At 40.1% G+C, this 22,906-nt stretch overlaps 1 protein-coding gene across 2 annotated transcripts in view; it reads right to left on the minus strand.

Annotated features, from left to right (window-relative positions):
- Positions 1-1,157: 1,157 nt before the first annotated feature.
- LOC116991675 (tropomodulin-3-like) overlaps positions 1,158-22,906 on the minus strand; it is a 53,664-nt gene continuing 31,915 nt past the window's right edge. The window contains exons 4-11 of one of the 2 annotated variants that reach the window (XM_033050501.1): positions 17,661-17,684; positions 12,284-12,406; positions 10,485-10,559; positions 9,201-9,331; positions 7,633-7,740; positions 6,592-6,735; positions 5,090-5,234; positions 1,158-2,911 (exon numbers count right to left, since the gene is read on the minus strand). In XM_033050501.1, coding sequence (XP_032906392.1) covers positions 2,877-2,911; positions 5,090-5,234; positions 6,592-6,735; positions 7,633-7,740; positions 9,201-9,331; positions 10,485-10,559; positions 12,284-12,406; positions 17,661-17,684 — 785 coding nt within the window. In that variant the 3' untranslated portion in view covers positions 1,158-2,876. The remainder of the gene's footprint in view (positions 2,912-5,089; positions 5,235-6,591; positions 6,736-7,632; positions 7,741-9,200; positions 9,332-10,484; positions 10,560-12,283; positions 12,407-17,660; positions 17,685-22,906) is intronic. The other variant, XM_033050502.1, reaches the window with a different exon arrangement.

A 22,906-nucleotide genomic window follows, 5' to 3' on the forward strand; every position in this document is an offset into this window, starting at 1 on the left:
GTCTTTGGAATGTGGGAGGAAACCGAAGATCTCGGAAGAAACCCATGCGGGTCACGGGGTGAACGTACAAACTCCGTACAGGCAGCACCTGTAGTCAGGATGGAACACGGGTCTCTGGCGCTGTAAGGCAGCAACTCTACTGCTGTGCCACTGTAATATTGTTTGGGAATAGTTAAGGGCCCAGCATTGATCCGCTCCTAATAGCATGTCCACCTGAGTGTACAGCCTCTCTCTCTAAACTTGGTTTGCAGCTGAGTGTTAACATCTCAGACGATCTGTCCTGGGACCATCCGAGGTGTCACACAAAGAGGGGCACCAGTGCCTGTAATTTCTTTGAAGTTTAAAGAGATTCAGCACATCAGCCTTCTGCTGATTTACTGTAGAAAGTATGCTGACTGGTTGTGTCATGGCCTGCTGGGACAATTTCATTGCACAGGAATGCAAGAGGCTGCAGAGAGATGGACTCAGCTTGGTCCATCACGGGCATAGCTCTGCCCACCATCAAAAGCATCGACATGAGGTGCTGTCTCAAGGTGGTGGCATTTATTCTCAAGGATCCCCAGCCTTCGGGCCATACCTTCTTCTCGCTGCCACCATCAGGTAGGAGGTACAGAAGCCTGAAGTCTCGCACCACCAGCTACAGGAACACCTAGCTTCCTACAACTATCAGATTTTTTAAACCAATTTACACAATCCTTTGCCAATTGTGGACTTTTCCTTCTAATTGTGTTTGGCACTAATGCCTTGTTTTTTTTGCAGTCATTTTTTACTATCTCGCACAATGTGTAGTTTACGTTTATTTTATATTTGTGCTACTCTACAGGTGCATGTGATGCTGCTGCAAGCACGATTCTCATTGTACCTGTACCTCAGCGTAAAACACTTCAGCATCCAACAATAACTTAACTTGACGTAGTTAACTAATTCTCTTTCCCATTAAAGGTACACAAAAATGCTGGAGAAACTCAGCGGGTGCAGCAGCATCTATGGAGCAAGGAAATAGGCAACGTTTCGGGCTGAAACCCTTCTTCAGACTCTTCTTCAAACCCTTCGTAAACTCTTTCCCATTAATGCTGCTCCCCAAAATCAATTTTTTTGTGTGCCATATCAAAAACCTGTGATTTTGAACGATAATTAAATGAGAAACAAACACGAGGTTAAGTATTAAAAACTTTATTATTCCCCCTCAGTTTTTTCGTAGAATGCTGTTCATGTTAAATACACACAGCACTTTTGTTACATGAATTTCCCTCATTTAACAGATCATTTCGGATATGCATTTTACTTTGATTGTAACCAATTATTAATCATTAAACACCTACATCACCTGCAAGGACATTTTGCCAGTTGAGAAATAAGGGTATGTGATACAATTACATCACACCATCCATATTTAGTCGGTGAACAATTACTACCACAAGTCACATTCTCATTCATGATCAGACAAAGTCTTCTGTAAGATTATGCTTAAATTTTAAACAGTTGAGCAGTTAACAACTTTCTTTATAAAATCCCACTATATGAATGAATGTTTGAAAGAACCACCACATTAATGCAATGCATTGGCTGACAGGGAAACCATTATACATGGACCTACAAACAATGACATAGCTATTCATTGTGTTATCATAACATAGCTTAACCACACAAACACCAAGGGATAGCTAGCACGTTGTCACACAGCATTCACAAGTCGATCCTTTCAGCAACCCATCACAAAATGTGGCCATGTGCATGGATTTTCTAGCATTCAGAATATTTCCTGTTATATTAGTCATGCTGCCACAGGGTTTTTATATATATATATATACACACAGTAGACAAACCTTAAAATAATGTCGATAAGAACTGTGAGGGCAAAAACTATTATTTTTACTGCATAGAGCTTTCAGTGCAGCTTGGCATGGATCTTTCTTTTAAACTAACCATTAACACCTGATGTGAGCATTGTTTAGATGTTTTCGAATACTATTAGCTTCATTAGTCCATACAACCCAACTTGCCCACAGGAAATATATGGAGTTTTCAATGCTTAATACATTAGGAGCATAAAACTGAAAAAGTCCAGATTTATTGATCTTTGGTTAAACAGTTATGACTTTTGCCAACTAACAGTCCATTCAGATTATCTACAAGTATTTTATTACTTTGTTTTAACCGTTTCCATTGATGCAAACCATCTTGGTCGTAAAATGCAATTTGCAGCACATTGCAGTATCAATGAATGTAAGATTTGTAAGTAACTTTTTTGGCAGCATGTCAGAAGAAATTATTCACGTTAAGACTTTATTTGACTGTCTTTCCCCCATTCAAGTGGAAAAACCAATAGATACCTTCAGTGGTCATGGTTTAACTCCGCACAGTACGGTCAAATCAGCATCCCAGGACAAACTTCTTTACTGCTTTTAATTAATACAAAAATTAAAAAAAAACAAGTATTTTGTCTGTTACATTGAAAGCTCAAGTGCAGTACAAAAAATGACACTTAACTGCACAAGATACTACAATTTTAGCATGATTTTAATTACAGTTTATAAAAGATTAAAAAATACTTGATGTTGGGCACAGTGCAAATTTCAAGTCAAACATTTTTCCTGTCCTGGATATTTTACTCTGATATATTTTTGCATAACAAGATAGTTTGGTGCTATGAGGTTCCATGAAAAAAAGTGAAAGGAAAGTGTGTTTGTGGGTAAAAGTTACTGTTAAAGTACTACTAGAACAGTGGAGGAGTTAAATTCCAGTCGTTTCCCTTCTACCCAGACAGCAAATATATGAATGCCTTGACCCAGGCTTGGCAACTTGCCCAACACACTGTAGTGGATCTTCCATAGGATGAAATAGAGCACCAGGCAGCCACAGGGTCCAGATTACTCCTAATATCCATCTCTTTCAATTCGTTTTTTGCGAACTGTAGTAAAAACAGAAAGAGTGTAACTGTAGAGGCTTAAAAAGACAGTCGCAAGCACTTAGAACAGGCAGGCACTATTATTATCTTCTATAAGTTTATAACGTGGTCAACACAGTATTGGAACATGCATCCAAACAGCACCCAGTCTCAGATTTTCTAACTGGTCAGAAATATGTCAAGCAGTGAAGTTAAGTTTAAGTAAAAAAACAAACAAAATCAGTTAGTGCAATGTCAGAAAACTGGTGATTAGTTCAGTAATTCCAGTTTCATGCTCACACTTAATACCATTTGAAACTTTGTGGTTGGACAGCTGGAAAGGTGCGTGAAGAATAACTAACTCATTCCAGAAGAAGAATCAAGATGGCAGCAACTAGCAGAAACAAAAATAATTCAGAATGTAAAAGTGTATCCTTGTAGCCTGATTTCAAGAGGAGGTATATCAGCAATACAAACCTTTGGTTCACACAAAATGTCTTTTGGGTAATTGCGTTGTTTATGGGAAATAAATTGAAGAAATCTAAAATTACAGTTTCATAGGTACGTTGTAGCAGCAAAGATCCCTCAAGGTTTCCCATTCAAACAAAAAAGCACTAATGCTGCCACAGGGTTTCTAAAGAGTACTTTTCCTATATCCTTACTGAAAGAAAACTTGCATGGTGAATCATAGAAAAGTACAGCACAAGAACTGGCCCTTCAACACACAATGCCAATGCGAAACATTATACCAAGATCAACTCTTATCTTTGTGTAAGAAAGAACTGCAGATGCTGGTTAAAATTGAAGGTAGACACAAAATGCTGGAGTAACTCAGCGGGTGAGGCAGCATCTCCTCAGGAGATGCTGCCTCACCCGCTGAGTTACTCCAGCATTTTGTGTCCACCTTCAACTGTTATCTACCTGCACATAACCAATATCCCTCCATTCCCTGAATATCCATGTGCCTATCCAAAAGTCTCTTATACGTCATGATTGTAGCTGCCTCCACCACCACCTCCAACAGATGTGCATGGCAAGTTATTTCCACAGAGGATGGTGAGTGCCTGGCCCAAACAACTGTGGGATGGGAATGGATTGTGGCAAAAGCATTTGATCATCAGAATTCAATTCAGCTAATCTAAGCTGCTATTGAACCAAAATACTTCCTGATGCCAGGTTTCATTTTTTTTTTGTGATTCTGAATGCTGAGCTTAAATACAGAATACATAGGTCAGCATGAGTTAAACTACTCAAACCAATTCCTAGGTGTCAATGTCTTCTGGAGTCATGAACTTGGGAGAGGAATGGCTTGACTGACTGCATTGTGAACACAAATTATATTCTCTTCCTGAAAGGCCTGAATGTACACCACGGCCAAGACCAAGAGGGCGGCCACGGTGGCGCTGCGGTAGAGTTGCTGCCTTACAGCGCCAGAGACCCGGGTTTCATCCCGACTACGGGCGCTGTCTGTACAGAGTTTGTACTTTCTCCCCATGACCTGCGCGGGTTTGCTCCGAGATCTTCGGTTTCCTCCCACACTCCAAAGACGTACAGGTATGTAGGTTAATTGGCTTGGTGTATGTGAAAATTGTCCCTAGCGTGTGTAGGATAATGTGCGGGGATCGCTGGCCAGTGTGGCCAGCTGTATCTCTCCAAAACTCTAAGATATACAGAAGTAAAATTTAAGTTTAGTATTTCACATTGAAAAAAACCCCCATCTCATCAGAGGTCCTGAATGAGCCAAAGAGTATTTCTGGCATTTTGCATTCATTGCAGATTTCCAGCATTTGCAGCACTTAGCTTTTATTATCCATGATGAATGATCACTTAGGCAAGGATCCAGAGGATTCCCAGTTCTGAAGATGGGCTCTGAACCCATAATATTAACTGTTTCTTTCCAATGATACTGCCTGACATGCTGAATGTTTCCAGCATTTTACGCTCTTAAACCAAACGTAGTTATGTTCCTAAGTGCACCATTATGGAATAAACATTGGTGGTTTTGTTTCCCAGAGTCGCCGTATCCCTGAGCTGCAAGGCACAGAAACAGGTCCTTCAGCCCAACCTGTTGGCATACTGGGATAGTTCCATTTTCCTGCATTTGGCCCATAGCCCTCATAAGCCCTTCCTGTCTATACAGCTGCCCAAATATCTGGCGTGAATGTTCTATGTTATGGCGGACGGTGACGAGATCTTACTTACGTAAATCGTTGTTTTTAGTTATGGCTGCAGCTGCCCGTGTCCGTGGACCTTGCTGCATAAACTGATACCCAAACTTCAACATTGAGATGTTTGTTTCCAACATGTGTGCTATTTCCATTTCAACCGTTGCACCTAGCTGCTGGCGCTGGAAGCAGAAACATTTTATTTTAAAAATAAACCAAATTTGTGATTAAAATAAATACAAAATAAACTAAACATTCTTCATGTGCCTCTAGTTTAGTTTAGAGATACAGTACGCAAACCGTGTCCATGCCAACCATTAAACACCTGTTCACGCGAGTTCTACGTTATCCCACTTCCTCGTATACTCCCTACACATCAAGGAAAATTTCCAGAGACCAGAGACCTACAAACCCGCACGTCTTTTGGACGTGAGAGAAAAATTGAGCACCTGGATGAAACCCACGCGGTCACAGGGAGAACATGCAAACTCCACACAGACAGCACCTGAGGTCCGGATCGAACACGGGTATCTGCCGCTGCTCTGCCAGCTGCGCCACTGTGCTGCTCTACATTCAGTATTGCTAGTGTTATACCCCGTTGTGTTATCACCTACTTTACACACAGCACTACTGCCACTCATATGGCCCTCCTGGGGTGGTCTCCCTTCCCTTGTTAGAGGGGTGCTCCAACCCCACTCAGTCCAGAGACAGACATCTCGCTGCGCTGGGGGACCAACGAATTTCAGACAGACCAAAGAGTGTCACCGAATTGATGGTCTTCCTGCAGCACTTGATGTCCATCTTGGAATGTGTCCCCAGAACAGCCCGCAGATGAGAGTAGTGTATTACGCAGCTGTTCACAATGAACCGTAACAAGGAAATCTTTACATCTTTCTCCAGACCCTTAGCAAATCCACAATCTGCAAAGAGATGGGCAACAGTCTCCTCTCCATAATGGAGTGTATTGGAGTGTCCCACCAAACTCCCATTGGACAGAAAGGATGACAAAAGGTGGTCATTCTGTATTTCTCTCTAGAAAGTGACAATATGCAGTTTCAATTTACATTTTTAGTGAGAGGGAGTAGAAAATGGCTTGGGATTATGTATAAAGCAGTTCGGTTTAGTAACTGAACATCACTGTTAACACTTAAAATATCAAATTTACAAATTAGCAGCTATTTTCATAAATTGAATTTTTAATGACATAAAACGCTCAAATGAGTAAACTTATTCAGCTTGCATTAAAAAAAATAGGTCCATGTATTTTCCATATATCTTGACAAATCATACAGAGATACCTTAACAAGTTGGAGTGGAAAAGTTGATGCAACGTTTATTTCTTGGTAGAAAGCATGAACATTTTTTTTTTAAAGATTGAAAATTTACATAACAAGATGCACAACAAATTTGAGCAAAGGTACTGGTTCACAATTGATGCAGACATTTTAGGCTATGTTAGACAGTTAAGGTCCAAGGGATCATAAAACATTTCAGTGTTTATTCAGTATACCATAGATCATGATTTGTTAAAAAGCTTACCTGATTATCAATTTTCATCTCCATTAAGGTCTCATTTTCTTTCAGTGCATCTATGATCGACTGCATGCCAACACCAGTGACGAAGTTCGACTCAATATTTAAACTTCTAAGTGCTGTATTTACTCGCAGCATATCTGCTAAACTCTTTGAAAAGTTTGATAAATGTTAGCAGATGCAGTCTCAATAACAAAGCTTCTAACGTGCACTAAGAAACTCAGGTCCATTTGCATCCCGCAGCTTGGCATTCTCTCATTTGGTTAACTTACCTGACAAATGGAATATAAGATGGGAAAATGAAATTTCAGTTTCCCATATCATATTCCATTTGCCAGAACTTGGCTCACTCACTTAACCCCTGTCTCCTTGTTGCCGGCACCCGTCATAGTCGCAGCAGGTCGCCGAAAAATTTCAAAATGTTGGAAATCCAGTGGCGACCAGAAAAAGGAACGACTCTTTGGGCGACTTCTCACGACCATACAGGCGTCATTTTCTGGATTTTCAACATCCTGAAATTTATCGCCGACCTGCTGTGACTATGACGGGTGCCGATAGACGCCGAAAAAAATCATGTAATTGGGACAGGCCTTTTATAGATCCCTTTTTACTGCAATATTGTGAATCCCGCTCAATTTCAATTTTTTCCTATTCTTCCACTCGACTTACTCCAACACTCAGCTGAATATTTGGATTAAACTTTCAGTCTCAATTAATAATTCACAGACTGAGGGAAAATCAATACTACACTTTGTTTTCTCAGAAGAAAATGTGTTTAAAAACAAACTAACCCCATTGCTGAGGATTTAGTGTCAAACATCATCCAACTAAACAAATCATTAAAATAAACATAGTGCATACAGTACAGGCTGCCTAAGGTTTGACTGGTAATGTTGATAAAAGGCATGGAAGCATCGATGGCAGAGTGATCCATGCACTGCTTCCGAGTTTTCATATTCCTTCACTAGATCATAATATCAAGTTAATTCACCACAAACTAATCGAGAATATTTCTCACAAATACACAATAAATAAAATAAAACTTACGACGGCAATGGGATCATTGCTCCGGGTCGCTGCCAAGCTAAATTTCTTCAGGTGGGAATTCTTTTTCAAAGCTTCCGCAAAATCTTTTAACGTTGGAATTGGAATATTCTGAGGACAAATTCAAATAATTGAGTTCTTTCTCTGCTGTTAGTCCTCATTAGTTTCAACCAGTTTATTCGTGGACCAACGCAGCCGTTTTCAAACATTGTAGCCATATTTACAAAACCTGACTATCTAGGAAATCTGCTTTTTAGATTTTGTTCGAATGGTAGTTTTTAGTTTTAGAGATACAGTGCGGAAACAGGCCTTTTGGCCCTCCGAATCCGCACCAACCAGCGATTCCCACACATAGCACTACCCTACACACTCTAGGGCCAATTAAAATTTATACCAAGCTAATGAACCTACAAACCAGTACATAGTTGGAAGATCTCAAAGAAAACCCACGTGGTCACTGGGAGAACGTACAAACTCTGTACAGATAATAACCGTAGTCAAGATCTATTTATTGACTGCATATTACTCATGCCTTTTACAGGTGTCCAACTTGGCTCATATTAAATACTTAAGAAGGAACTGCAGATGCTGGAAAATCGAAGGTAGACAAAAATGCTGGAGAAACTCAGCCGGTGAGGCAGCATCTATGGAGCGAAGGAAATAGGCGACGTTTCGGGTCTAGACCCTTCTTCAGACTGAAGGAGGGTCTCGACCCGAAACGTCGCCTACTTCCTTCGCTCCATAAATGCTGCCTCACCCGCTGAGCTTCTCCAGCATTTTTGCCGACCTCATATTAAATACTGGTTTGCATAAGAGAGAAAGGAGCATCTTTTTCAAGTAGTTACTTGGGTGTCATACACTTGAAAAAGATGGTCCTTCCTCTCTTCCACAAACCAGTATTTAATATGAGCTAAGTTGGACACCTGTAAAAGGCATGAAAGGAGGAGAGCTTGTCAAGGAACAAGAGTCTGGCTGAAATCATCGGAACCAGTTTGACCAACTCAACCATGGCAAAGACTTGATGCCAAATTACAGTGAACTATCTGCTAAAATCTCAGACCTGCTGCATTCAAGTTTAAATAGGTAATCATTAAACTGAAAAACAAGGGGTCTCTACAGCAAACAAACTCTGCTAAATACATCATGGCTGAGAAGTACTTCTGGTGCTGAGTAACAGGCTGCTATAAGTACATCCTTACAAATCTAGCATGATTAGTAAAGTTAATAAATGAAACCATCATTGTGCCAAAAGGTTATTAAAGTAGCTTTTCAGCTTTTATTGCAATAAGCCAGGATATCTTGGTTATTGGTTTATTGTTGCCAAGTGTACTATCATAGTTTTGTGCTATTGAGGCAAATCCTATCATACACCAGTATACCAGGCAGTGCAAATGAGAACAGCAGAGTGCATAATATAGTGTTACAGCTACGGAGAAAGTGCAGATAAAAAAGTGCAAGGGTCATAGGTAGATTGGAAGATCTAAAATACTTCCTCAAGTCAATGCCTGCTAAATGAAATTGCCATTTTTCAAAAATATTGATACCATGGCATTGAACAACAGGACTCCTACCTTTATGTTATTAAGATTAACTTCCACAAGCCCAGGATCATTGGCTTTTATTCGTTGTAAACTTTCTTCTACATTTGTTGGGTTGGGCGGTTCATCCATCACTGGTTTCACCTTCTCACCTTTGACAACATCTGGAAGGTACCATTCAAAGCAGGTCAGAGGCACGTTTCACTACAAAACATACGTATTGTAGCAACATTTGCTGCACCACTCAATGAGAAAGCACGTTATGAGGAGGGACATGGAACTTCAGATGAAGACAAATTGATAAAGTAAAAACCGACTGGTGAATTAAATCCACCTTGGGAGGAACAACAGAAAAACAGAATATTGTTTAATTTGAGACATTTTAGAATGCTGTTGGAAAGAGATTGAAATACACATTTTACAGAGGTACAACAAGTAATACACATGGCAAATGTTGGCCTTTATTGTTGGGAAGATTGAGTAGATCAATTTGGAAGACTTACTTAAAAGTGTACAGGTCTTTGGCAAGACTACACCTCCTTAGTTAGAGGGAGAAGTTCAGAGAAGGCTCTTGGATGCAAGCAGAGAACAACTGATCCCGTAGTGCCTATACATATTGGAAGTTTAGAAGAATGACACATGGCAGTGTTGACAAGTTAGGTGGGAGAGAATGGGGGAGTCCAGAACAGCAGGGAGTACATGGTTCAGAATAAGGGGTTGACAATTTCAAAATGAGATGAGGAATTTCTTCAGAAGATCATAAATCTATAGAATTCTCTCCCTCAAAGAGCTGAGTTGAGGCTGTCGCTAAATATGTTCAAGGTTGCAGTTTCGGTCTGGCCCAAGTCACAGGTAATTGAAGGGAAGCAGGTGGGAAAGTAGAGTTGAGGCCAAGACCAGAGCAGCTATGACCTGTATGGAACGGCAAAAAAAAAACCACCAAACGCTGACGCAAGAGACTGTTTTGCTCAAGATTCCAGCATCCGCAAAGTGTTGGAGGAATTTTGGAGGCAAGGCAGTTGCGGACAGAAATGGATAGACAATGGTTGAGGTAGGACTATGTCTGAAGAAGGATCCCGACCCAAAATATTGTCAGTCCATTTCCCTCGACAGATCCTGCCTGACCTGCTGAATTCCTCCAGCAGCTTTTGTATTGCTCAAGCTCCAAAGGAATGTATAGACGAATACTGCTCTTATGTTAGTTTACACAACATACTATTTTGTCTAGAATACCATGAAATCAGTAATATTCTTTCAGCATGAAGGCCACAGTTATTTTTTAAGCAGATATTTAACAAGTTAAATTCTCTAACTTACTGTTCAACCTCCCTTTGATTCCACCAATTGAATCACAGTAATGAGTGTTGCTCAAAGTGTGCATTCCAAGAATGGCTGGAATTAAGAAAGATCAAATTAATAAAATCTTAACGACAGGTTTGATAACCTTTCAACAATGTCTGCTGCAATTGAGGCAGTTCTAAACTACGCTACAAAATAAATGTAACAAACTAGGAAAGCTGTAACTGATTAATTCAATTACCATCAGTGTTTTTCCCTTGAATGACACACGAGGCACACCACCGAAGGGTGGAATGGATAACTTACCTTAATTGAAATTAGATCAATCATGTTTTCAAACATTTTATATGCTGCACAAAGTATGGATTTAAAAGTTTAATCTTGAAGTACATCGCAGCTAAATGTAAGTTGCTGTGGTTCCTATAACGTGGCAAACTACTGGAATTCACCATTTGCCACAAAGTCAGTCACACCGCTAATTATTCTCCAGATGCAAACAATGAATGTAAAGCTAAATGTAGATTTAGAATCATAATTTCAAAACCATGCACTGTGGGAAAGAAATCAAAATAGTTTTAAATTATACAGACCCTAACATACAAATGGATACAATTATGAAGACAGAGTCTGAGTATAGAAGATGTTTTGAGTGTATTTGTGATCATTGGAAATCATCCATGAACTGTACAATGATCAGTAAGATTTAGGGGAATACATTCTATTACTGTGGCATTGGGTGTTAATCTCCTGATTTATATATACTGCCAACAATTTTCATCTGAAAGACCACACAAACGCCACTCATGCCATAAATAATGATTGATAGCCTATCTAGAAATAGCACACTCCATGTTGGTCAATACAGCCCAGACACTCAATGAACAATTTGGTTTTGGGGATTCTAATTACTGGATAAAGGTGGCATACCTTCTGTCGTTCTGTGGACATAATTACTAAGTAAGAACTTCGATTTCTATTCTAGAATTTTAAAGAACTGCTAAGTTTAAAATTCTGCAGCTGCCGTGGCAGGATTTGAATTGCTAGTTCAGGCCTCTGGATGACGTCTATTAACTACAGCAAATGAAAGCATCATGCGGATGATGCAATTTATACAATGCAACAAAACTCTTGATAATCCAGTACACAACACAAAGTACTGGAGGAACTTGGCGGGTCAGGCAGAATCTGTGGAGGGAATGGACAAATGATGTTTCGGGTTGAGACTATTCTTGAGTCCCAAAATATCATCTGTACAGTCCCTCCACTGATGCTGCCTGACCCGCTGAATTTTTCCAGCACTTTGTATTCTACTCACGTTTCCAGCAACTAGGGTTTCTTGCGTCTTACTCTTTGTCAACTTGTTTACCAGGTCCGGTTACCAAAACTCCCTCCTAACTTCCTGAGCTTTGCTTTCCCATTCTCCTTTTAAACTCATCTGATTCACAGAAAAATGTTATACTACCCCATAAACACTTGATAAAACTTAATTGGATTATATCCAACATTCTGGAAAAGCTCTTAGTCCCACAGCACCAAAGTCCTGAGGGTGGCAGAATATCAGACTCGGGGGTTAGATTGCACAAGTTATTAATTCATAAATTGGGGATAACATTTCTAGTCACAAAACTTGACATCTTACCCACCCAAGATAAATATATCCTCTAAATTTCCCCCCACCAGAAGTGAAATTTGGGTATTTGCTGTTTATTAAAGCCAAATTATAAATTATAAAAAGCAAACCATATTTATTTTTGCACAAATGCCCTCCATCGTCAAACCAAAGAGTGAAATGCAAAGTTCTGCTGGAGATGCTTTACCTGCAAGATCACAGAGCTCATTATCTGATGCACTGGTCAAAGCTTCTTCCAGTTCTGGATCCAGAATCACTTTCTCTTCTATACGTTGTTCCATCGGCTTGTGCTTGGGCAACCATAACTTTCCTGTGACAAATTATATTTCAATTAATCTTACAACATAAAACAAGTACAGTGCAGGACAGTAAGGAACAGCCCTTTCAGCCCACACTGTCCGTGCCGAACATGGTGCCAAGATTCATGTCCACGTGCCAATCTAAAAGCCCCAATACCATTATTAGCCAAGCTAATGTGGTGGGTGCCTGGAATGTGCTGCCTCCACAAGCACCCCTGGCAGCACATTCCAGGCACCCACCACCCTCTATATAGAAATACTTGGCCCACACACCTCCTTTAAACTTTGCCCCTCTCGCCTTAAAGCTATGCTCTTAGATTTTGACATTTTCACCGTATGGAAAAGGGTCTATCTACCTCAATTGCCATCAAGGTGACATTGTTAAACTACCACCCTGAACTGCTGTAGTGTTCCAGATATAGGTACTCCCCACTTCACTAGATACTAGATAGAGGGACATCAAGGACACAGACCCTGTGCTGGTGAAAACCATATTTCCCCATCATATAAATCAACAAATTGGACAACCTGCAGGTGGCAGTATTCCAGTGCACTGCTACCTTTGTCCTTGGTGACAGGGATCATGTGTGTGGGAGGTGATTTATAAAGAAATTATCTTTACGGCATGGAATGAAACTATTATTGGGCTGCATTCTCTAACAAAGGTCAGAATTCAAAATACAAAATTCTCCAGGATTCAAACACCTTCACTGAACAGATGGCTTGTCATTATATTCATAGAGTGATACAGTGTGGAAACAGCCCCTTGGCCCAACTTGCCCCCACTGGCCAACATATCCCAGCTACACTAGTCCCACCTGCCTGCGTATGGTCCATATCCCTCCAAACCTGTCATATCCATGTACCTGTCTAACTTTTTCTTAAATGTTGGGATAGCCTCTGCCTCAACTACTTACTCTGGCAGCTCGTTCCATACACCCACCACCCTTTGTGCGAAAAAGTTATCCCTCAGATTCCTATTAAATCTTTTCCCCTTCACCTTAAACCTATGTTTGGGCAGATTACACTATGGAGGATGCTTGTTTCATGATCTCTATTAAAATAAGTTGCCCAACTTCTAGTTTAAGGGCTTTATAGCATGTTACTTATAAGAATGTGTAAAGGTATTTACATGCAATTGAAAAAAAAATGAACCCACTCCCTCAGTATTTATTCTAACAGCTACATTTTGATACAATTTTTTGTTTTGTTTTTGCAAATGTTTGCAAAACTATTCCAAAATGTTTCCAAAACTGGTAAGCAATGCCATTACACAGCCAGCTAAGTAGTTTTAAGTATTACTTCAAATTCTTTCTGACTGAGCAATTTCTGCAGAAGATTACTATCAAATGCCATTTCAATGCAAGAAAATATAATCAGGAAGAACAAATAGTAAATTCAGTGGAAATTATTTGTATCATTACCATCTGTAGATTAAACAAAAAACACAATTATCCCTTGTTGTAGGGACAAGAATGGATTACTAAACACTGCTCAGAATATAGTGAGACTTTTAGATAACTGAGTCTATCTGTTTTTCCGACCGAATAATGAAAGGCCTAGATAGAGTGGATGTGGAGAGTCTAAGACCAGAGGGCAGAGCCTCAGAATAAAAGGACATACGTTTAGAATGAAGGTGGGGAGGAATTTCTTAAGCCAGAGGGTGGTGAATTTGTGGAATTCATTACCACAGACGGCTGTGAAGGCCGTCATTGGGTATTAAGTGGAGAATGATAGGTTCTTGATTAGTAAGGGTGTCAAACATTACAGGGAGAAGGCTGGAGAATGCGGTGGAGAGGAGAAAGTAAATTAGCCACAATGGAATGCGAAGAAGACTCGATGTGCCAAATGGCCGAATTCTGCTCCAATGTCTTTCGCCATCCAAAATGGTCAAATCAATGCCACATCAACCCATTCCCCAGCTAATTCAGATTATACACTGAGCCCATATGTCAAATTGAACAGTAATCCTACAGTTACATAAGGGCTCATTAATTAGATATTTATACATTTAAATTTCAAAACAAGCCATTTTAACCCAACACAAAACACAGGATATAAAATTAAACAGCTTTTCTCCCCATAGGTAACACTGGCAAAGCCGTATTTTTTGTCCATCATGAAGTGTTTATTTCAATTGGTTTTCTAGATGAAGGTATTAGCATCATGGGGAAGGCCAGAGTACAGAGCAGATCATGTGGGAATGACAGTTTTCCTTGTACAGAGGGCTGTTGAACTATGGTGTTTTAAAAACAATTTATAACCAATTTAGTACTGTCAGTCAAAAAGCTCAAGATTTAATTGGTTCGGCAATTTCATAACTGATGGAAGCAATTGAACCAGTCCACGTTCCTTAAACACCTGAAGTAAAAAAGTTAAATGCATTAGCAGTTGGGTTTGGAGAACGTGCAGGGTAAAAGAATGTGCATTCTTCACATGTGTAAATTATAATGTTATATTTTTAATTGTCTACTGTATATCGTGTGTTACTTGCGAGAAAAACACCCAGGCAAATTCCTTGTACGTATATGTACTTGGCTAATAAAATGTATTCAATTCAATTCAAAATAAACCAGGAGGTCATTGGGGTGGAAGATTGCAACCTTCACGTGGTCCACCCTGTTTCGACTAATGCAATCAACCCAACGTGCAAACAAAAGATCAAACCGAACAAGTCGTCCTATAACTTAGGCTGTGCACGCCATACGCAAGAAGAAGGAGATCATTAAAATCACCTATTCATTGACTACGGGACCAATAGGCAATTCGATGTTTAAATCTAGATTTTTTTTATTTTTTAAAAGGAGTTACCCTTGCAACTGGTAAACTTATACATTAGGCAAAGACCTGGGTGTTACTGTTCACCACAGTTTATGGACTGTCTACAAATACTTTGGGATGACCTATTTTGACCAGATATTTTATGGCTGGTCAAAAGGCATCCTGCAACAAGTGTTACACCTCCTAGCAGCCCAAAACTGTTCCATTACCTATAACGCACAACTCAGGAAGCTCTGACATGAGGTTCACACCACCCATGACAAATCAACCTACTTGACTGGTACCACACCTAGCTCATTAATCATTCGGCCCATTCTTAGTCACGTGTGTGACCAAAAACATGGGGGGGGGGAACTGTGGACTACATCTCTTCTAATTCTGAAAGCATTACAGGTATATTGTTTTGTGCTGTATATATATATATGATTCATATTTATTTCGAAGTTTATCAAGTGAAATTTTTATAGGATGCCGTTTGTTTAGGGTCAGAGGTCAAATATGACTGGTCACATGGAAGCATTCTCCCCCCCCCCCCCCCCCCCCCATAAATTTTATCTTACAAACTCTGAATTTTAAAAAGCTAGAGTGTTCATATCTTTAGCAGACATGCATTATAATTCTGTGGGTAAGAAAATAGCAATGAATAAGATTAATCTCTTACAATCATTTTTTTATGTATTACTTCATGTGATGACCTCTGGTCACGTGTGTGACATTTGGGTCCACTTTCCAACGAATGGCCCATTCATTCTCTTCAACATTGATGAAGAAACAATCCATTTCTAAGTCAGCCTCTTACCTGCACCGTCAATTATCGTGCCAGGCATCATATACTCTCCACTAGTACTAATGATTTGGCAGAAAACAGAAATATTTTCTTTGCTAATATTTCTGAAACGGATGTTGAAATATTCGTACAAAAAATGGTGAAAATTACACAGAAGTGGGCAATGTGGTGAAATGAGTAGTAAACCTATTTAAAATTAGCAGTATAATTTCTTTATTCAGATTATTACTTGAATGAGATTTGGTATAAAGACGTTAAATCTTTTTAATTCTTAAGTCACTATTTTCTATCAGTTGATTTATCACATTCCAAATCTTAAACCTTAAAATTTAGAGCTTAATCCATTAGGAATTTATTCAGCTTACAAAAACTATTCCCGACCAATTAGTTTGCAGCACAAATGTCTCAATGTAATTTCCCCTAGCATCTTAAGTATTTATAAATAAAAGATATCAACGCATCAATTTTTTTGCCATAACAGCAGCAGGGTGGCGCAGCGGTAAAGTTGCTGCCTTGCAGCGCCGGAGACCCGGGTTCGATCCCGAATGTAATGTCTGTACGGAGTTTGCACGTTCTCCGGTGACCGCATTGGTTTTCTCCGAGGTCTTCGGTTTCTTCCCACACTTCCAAGATGTACAGGTTTGTAGGTTAATTGGCTTGGTAAAGGTGTAAATTGTCCCTAGTGTGTGCAGGATAGTGTTAATGTGCGGGGATCGCTGGTCGGTGCGGACTCGGTGGGCCGAAGGGCCTGTTTCCTCGCTGTATCTCTAAACTAAATTAAACTAATCATTTGGCAAGAACTGCTTCCACCATTTAAAACCAGTGACCTTGTCATTAATTCAGACGGATTCAAAACATGGGTTACTGGAATGCTAGTCGATGTGGAATGCTGGAAAGTTTCAGAAATGTCACTGGAAACAATTATTCTGCAACCCAATATCAAGATACCTGCAACATGAAATGTAAGGGTAGCTTCACATTAACAGCATATTATATTGATAACCACTTGATTTACCATTTTATGGCAAAACTTCCAGTCATTTTGACAAGAGACGCATGGAACTGTGAAATAATCTTACCAATGTAGTTTAGTTTGCACCAAGTTATATTTAAACAAGGCATTAAGATTAGGTCCACATTTCTGATTTGATGCAAGTTCAGATGCAATACCACACACCACAAAAAAGAAACAAAAAATGATGGCCTAGTAAACTGTGGGAAAGGAATACGAAAACATATAGAAAAGAATTGAGGAACGTTTCACACATCATGAACAATCCTTTAAATGTTAGGGGTAGAGATGAGAACAAACTCAAAAGCAAACAGAATATTCCCCATTAACTGAAAATGGATCCGTTTGTTAACCAACTGCAAAGGCAACTCATTTTAAATGTCAAAAAATCAGCTTCTCCAAATGAGAACCACAGGTTAATTAAGTTTTAATCTAAACAGCTGTTTAGCAATATTTTTGAATGAAAGAAACTCAGTAAACTTGTGCATCATTATTTTCCGTATCTCACACCATTAAATGTTGGAACAAGGTCACAATGTCACCAATAACTACAGAGGAAAACTTGGACATTAAAGTGGAAACCAAGAAGAATAAAAACAATTTGTTGGTATCCCCATGAGATTGTGAGTGTACATGATAGGAAAAATAATTGATCAGAAAGTCTTTCTTCCGAGGGATTTCTCACCTGAAGTAATGGCAGCTGCTGCTCCTGTGGTTGGCATTAGGGTGAGCAGCAGAGAGGACTGGTTAGCAAAAGCCAGCAAAAACGGTCAATAGAAAACACAGAGTAGCACAGCGTGCAAGGTTTGAGAAATAGAATATACTTTACATTAGAAATATTAAATATAAATACCACAGTAACAGTGGACAGGCCATGCAACAATTGCAATCCATGTACAAAAAAACGCACCTGCATACATCTGGTCAAGGCATACAGCAATATTCTCAGATAGCCCATGCACCTCATGCCCTTTAATGCATGTAACAAGTTTCCATAATTCAGAGTCCATTCCAAGATTTTTCCTACACAACACATACTCTAGTTAAATCTGTGTTTTCCAGATGCTAGCACCAACGGAGGAGATGAGGAAGAATTTCTTTAGTAAGAGGGTGGAATCTATGGAATTCATCGCCATAGAAGGATGTGGAGGTCGGCAATGGATATTTTTAAGGCAGAGATTGATAGATTCTTGATTAGTACGCATGTTAGGGGTTATGGGGAGAAGACTGGAGAATGGGGTTGAGAGGGAAAGATAGATCAGCCATGATTGAATGGCGAAGTAGACTTGATGGGCCGAATGGCCTAATTCTGTTCCTACCACATAAATTGTATGTTTTACCATATGCTTTAAGAAGTAAATCAGCTATAATCTATTTATGTGGGAAACAGATTTGCAGATCAAAACCGTATGCATTTTGGAAGAAGAATAAGTTGTAAATTATTTAGTAGCTACACTATTTAAACCTAGTTTTCAAATGTTTCTAAAATGTTCTCACAAATTTGGTATTAGATGCACATCCTTGGAAATAAACATGGTGCAATTATGAGAGATGGAGTTTTTTTTTAATCAAAAATGGATCCTGAGAGTATTTTAGAATGAAATAAGATGGAAAATTGAATTGAAAATGCAAATTACGAACAAATACAGAAAAAAATAAAGGAATGAATACTGGAGCTGCATTGTGTGGAGTACTGGTAACAAAACAAATTGAGCGTTGCAATGGAGACAGGCTAAAATTTCCCATCTGTACTTGGTCAGAGATTTTAATAAACTAGGTTTTAATCTAAGCTATTGATGATCTTGAAGGTCAAAATACCATATACTGCAACAGCACAGAGTAGAAAATGTTGGGAACAAGAAATCTCACTTATGTGCAGGTGTCAAACACAATTAAAAAGATCAGGTGTTTAAGAAGGAACTGCAGATGCTGGAAAATTGAAGGTACACAAAAAAGCTGGAGAAACTCAGCGGGTGCAGCAGCATCTATGGAGCGAGGGAAGAAGGGTTTCGGCCCGAAACGTTGCCTATTTCATTCGCTCCATAGATGCTGCTGCACCCGCTGAGTTTCTCCAGCTTTTTTGTGTACCTTAAAAAGATCAGGTCTTGCATACATGGCAAAGCAAGTGAGTAATGCTCTTACAAATACTACATAGGTAAATAAATAAGTAAATAGTGCACTGCAGTAAGTCACAAGCAATGGCAGCAGGCAAACAGTTGAAGAAAAAGAATGGCAGTGTAGGTTACAGATAAAATAAAATGTTGATGCTGCCTGTCCCGCTGAGTTACCCCAGCACATTGTGTCTTTCCTTGCTAAATCAGCAGCTACCGTTGCTTGTTTCTCGAAGATTAAAATATTGACCAACTTACTAAAATAAATTCCACTTTCAAAACTCCTGCTGTTTAAATAGCACCATGGAGTCTTTTAGATCTATTTGATTAGGTACATTTTATGACTTGATTCGAGATCTTAAAACGTACTTCAAATAATGCAACATTACCTCAGTACCGCATGAGACTATTAGACTGATTATGCGCACAAATCCCACACCCACCAATTTAAATTGCTGCAAATTGTTACTAAGCCGAATAGTCTACAAACAGTAATAATAATGGATAGCACTAAATAACGGAAAAATCGGTCTAGACCACTTGAAAAGCTTGTCCTTGCTCATTTCCACATCGACTACAGGGGACAATTTTTTTTTATAAATTAGATTTTTTTAAATAAATTAGATAAATGGTCCCTTTATCATTTTCCTGGTAATTCAATAAAGCTGAACATCAAGAATATATAAATAACTCCATCCATCCCAAATACAGGTGCACAACCTTTTATCCGAAAGCCTTGGGACCAGACACTTTTCGTAATTCGGAATTTTTCGTCTTTAGGAATGGAAGATTTTTAGCGTAGATTTTAACGGCTGGCTCAGTGGTAGAGTGCTCGGCTCATATCCGCAAGGTCGCGAGTTTGCGCCTCGATCCCGGCAGTTACTCGATCGCGAGTTTGAGTCTTCAATGTAGTTTTTTCTTGCAGAATAGGAGAGAATAGGGAGGGTTAGGCTGGGATCATTCTCTGCGAGATGATCTTAGTGCGGGAGACAAATGTAGGAGAGGTGTACTGACTGTGTGGGCAGAACTTTGGAAGTGATTGCCCACCATTCTCAAAAGCCGCTGTGTCTCCCTGTCCCGGCGATTAAACAGCACAATACCCCCCTCCCCCTTCAACTCCAGAGGAATCCGCTCCCCGATGGGCCGCTACGGCGACAAATGGCAGTTCGCCCACAGCCCGAGCTGCGCCACCCCAAGAACAAGACGTATCTTGCACACCATCAGCTTCTGCCCCTACGGGGAGCGTGTTCCTCTGGAGTTGGAGCGGGGCTGGGCTGGAGTTGCTGATCTGGGATCTCCGTGCTTGCAGTGGGCCTGGGGGTCGGTGTCCCGATGAGGGGGCGCAGCTCGGGCTGTGGGCGAACTGCCACTTGGCGCCGTAGTGGCCTATCGGGGAGCGGCTTCTGGTGGTCCTGACGTCTCCGGCCAGTTTGCAGTTTTCCTCTGGAGTTGGAACGGGGCTGGGCTGCTGCTGGCTGTGGGTCTCTGGGATCTCCGTGCTTGCAGTGGACCTGGGGGTCGGTGTCCCGTTGGTCCTGACGTCTCCGGTGACTGGCACTGACCTGCTGGCATCGCCGACGTGAAGACAGTGCAGAGCCATCGCGCCCATGCAATGGGCTGGGTGCTGGAGAGGGGAGGGAAGGGGTCACACACATGGCCGGGAAGCAGAGGGGTGTAGGTGGGGTGAAACTGAGGGGAGCGACAATCTGCTGCTGCCTGCCCGCTGAGTTAAAAAGTTCCCACGCAAGACTCACGATACACTGTGTATCGTGAGTCTACCGTGGGAACTTTTTAACTCAGCGGGCAGGCAGCAGCAGATTGTCAATTATTAACCCTCCCGCGCAATATACCCTCACCTTCTCTTTTATGAATGGGGATTTAGTTCCCCTTTCTTCGAGGACCGACCGGAGGTTCCGCTGTCACCTCTGCGGGCCGCCCTCGGTGAACGTCTTCAAGGACCTTTCTTCGAGGACCGAAATAATGTCCGCTATTCGGAGCTTTTCGTTATTTGGAATTTTGGATAAAAGGTTGTGCACCTGTACCCCCAAAATAACATTAGGCTATGAGTAAAACTAGTTAAAGTTAATTTAAAATAAAAATACTGTTTCGAATCAAGTCATACTGAAAAACATTTCCTGTTCTGATAAAGGTGCCAACCTCAAAACATTAAATATTTCTCTTACCACAGATGCTGCCTGATCTGTTTAGTTTACAAAATTTTTGGTTTTATTTCAGATTTCCAGCATCTGCAGCTTTTTAATTTTTTTTAATTTCAGGTGTTTCTTCAGTACTTCATTCCACAATTAAACTTCCATCATTAATTTTTATATTTACCTCTGCGAGAGAAAAGAAAATGGGGGATAAAGAGGAGAAATGTAAAGACTCAAAGTAGCTGCTAAAACTATCAGCAAAATCCTTTCTAAATAAGAGAGAAAGAAAGGTAAGACGAATGAGGATCCATTAAAATAAATTTGTTAAATAAAAATGCTGCACGTTTGCATAATGGAGGAAGAGGAGATGATACAAAGAAAAGCAAATAGAGAAGCAAATGAAATAAAAATGTGAAAAATTTGCAAATGGTTTAAGGAATTCAAAGTAAATCTTTAGAACCGTAGTTTTCACCAGCTTTAGTTTAGTTTAGAGATACAGCGCGGAAACAGGTCCTTCGGCCCACCTGGTCCGAGCCGACCAGCGATCTCCACATATTAACACTATTCTACACACACGAGGGACAATTTTTACATTTACCAAGCCAAATTACTTACATACCTGTACGTCTTTGGAGTGTGGGAGGAAACAGAACGTCTCGGAGAAAACCCACGTAGGTCACGGAGAGAACGTACAAACTCCGTACAGACAGCACCCGTAATCGGGGTCGAACCCGGGTCTCCGGCGTTGCAAGCGCTGTAAGGCAGCAACTCTACCGCTGCGCCACTGTGTCGCCCAGTTAGTACAAAACAGTTGAGGAAACCTCCAATTGTTTATTCAAACGAATGGAAAATTACAATTAGCATTTGAATGGTAAAGGAAGTGAGGTAATTGGAACAGTTTGCTCCTTCTATGAAAGGAACTGGAACCTCAGTGAAAGATTGTCTGGGTATTTGGTCATGAGTCTGCCCAATTAGAAGCACAAATGTGTGAAGAACAAGTTGCACGCAACAAATCCAACTGATATTTGGAGGGTGTCAGTAATATGGTAGGTGACGGGACGTTTATAAATTATGTCCATAAAAAACTCCATGTGGACTTCCAAAAGTGAGATAATCCTATAAACCAAGTCAGTAGAAGGAAATTAAGGTGTATTCTCCACTTTGCTAGAAATGGGTATTCTATGTTGTCCTGGGGCTTCGGAGTTTTAATTTATTTGTAATTATTTATATTTCAGGACTTGGGTGTTGCTGGTAAAACTGCATTCATTGGACATCCCTAACGGAATGCCCTGTTAGACCATTTATATTAGACATTTAAGAGCCAGCTACATTGATAGGTATGGGGAAATAGATAAGTACAGCACAAACAATAACTTAACTATTACCACTTTCAATCCCAGAAAGATAAAATGGCACACTTTTTAAGTGGTGGGTTAGCCATTCAAAACTAATAGGATTTATATCTTCATAAATTAAGAATAAATGCAATGTAAATACAAAAATTAAATTGTAAAGGTTAATGGTTTGCTAGCCTTGACATCATGGAATTTAGAATTTAAAGCAAGGAAACGAGGCCTCAGTTGCCCACATTATTACAATTCCGAGTGTTAACTTTTGGTCAAACTTCAGGGTAAAAGCATTGGCCTTGGAAGGCAAAATTGCAAATATTA

Source organism: Amblyraja radiata, chromosome 34, assembly GCF_010909765.2.
Source record: "Amblyraja radiata isolate CabotCenter1 chromosome 34, sAmbRad1.1.pri, whole genome shotgun sequence".
Classification (NCBI taxonomy): domain Eukaryota; kingdom Metazoa; phylum Chordata; class Chondrichthyes; order Rajiformes; family Rajidae; genus Amblyraja; species Amblyraja radiata.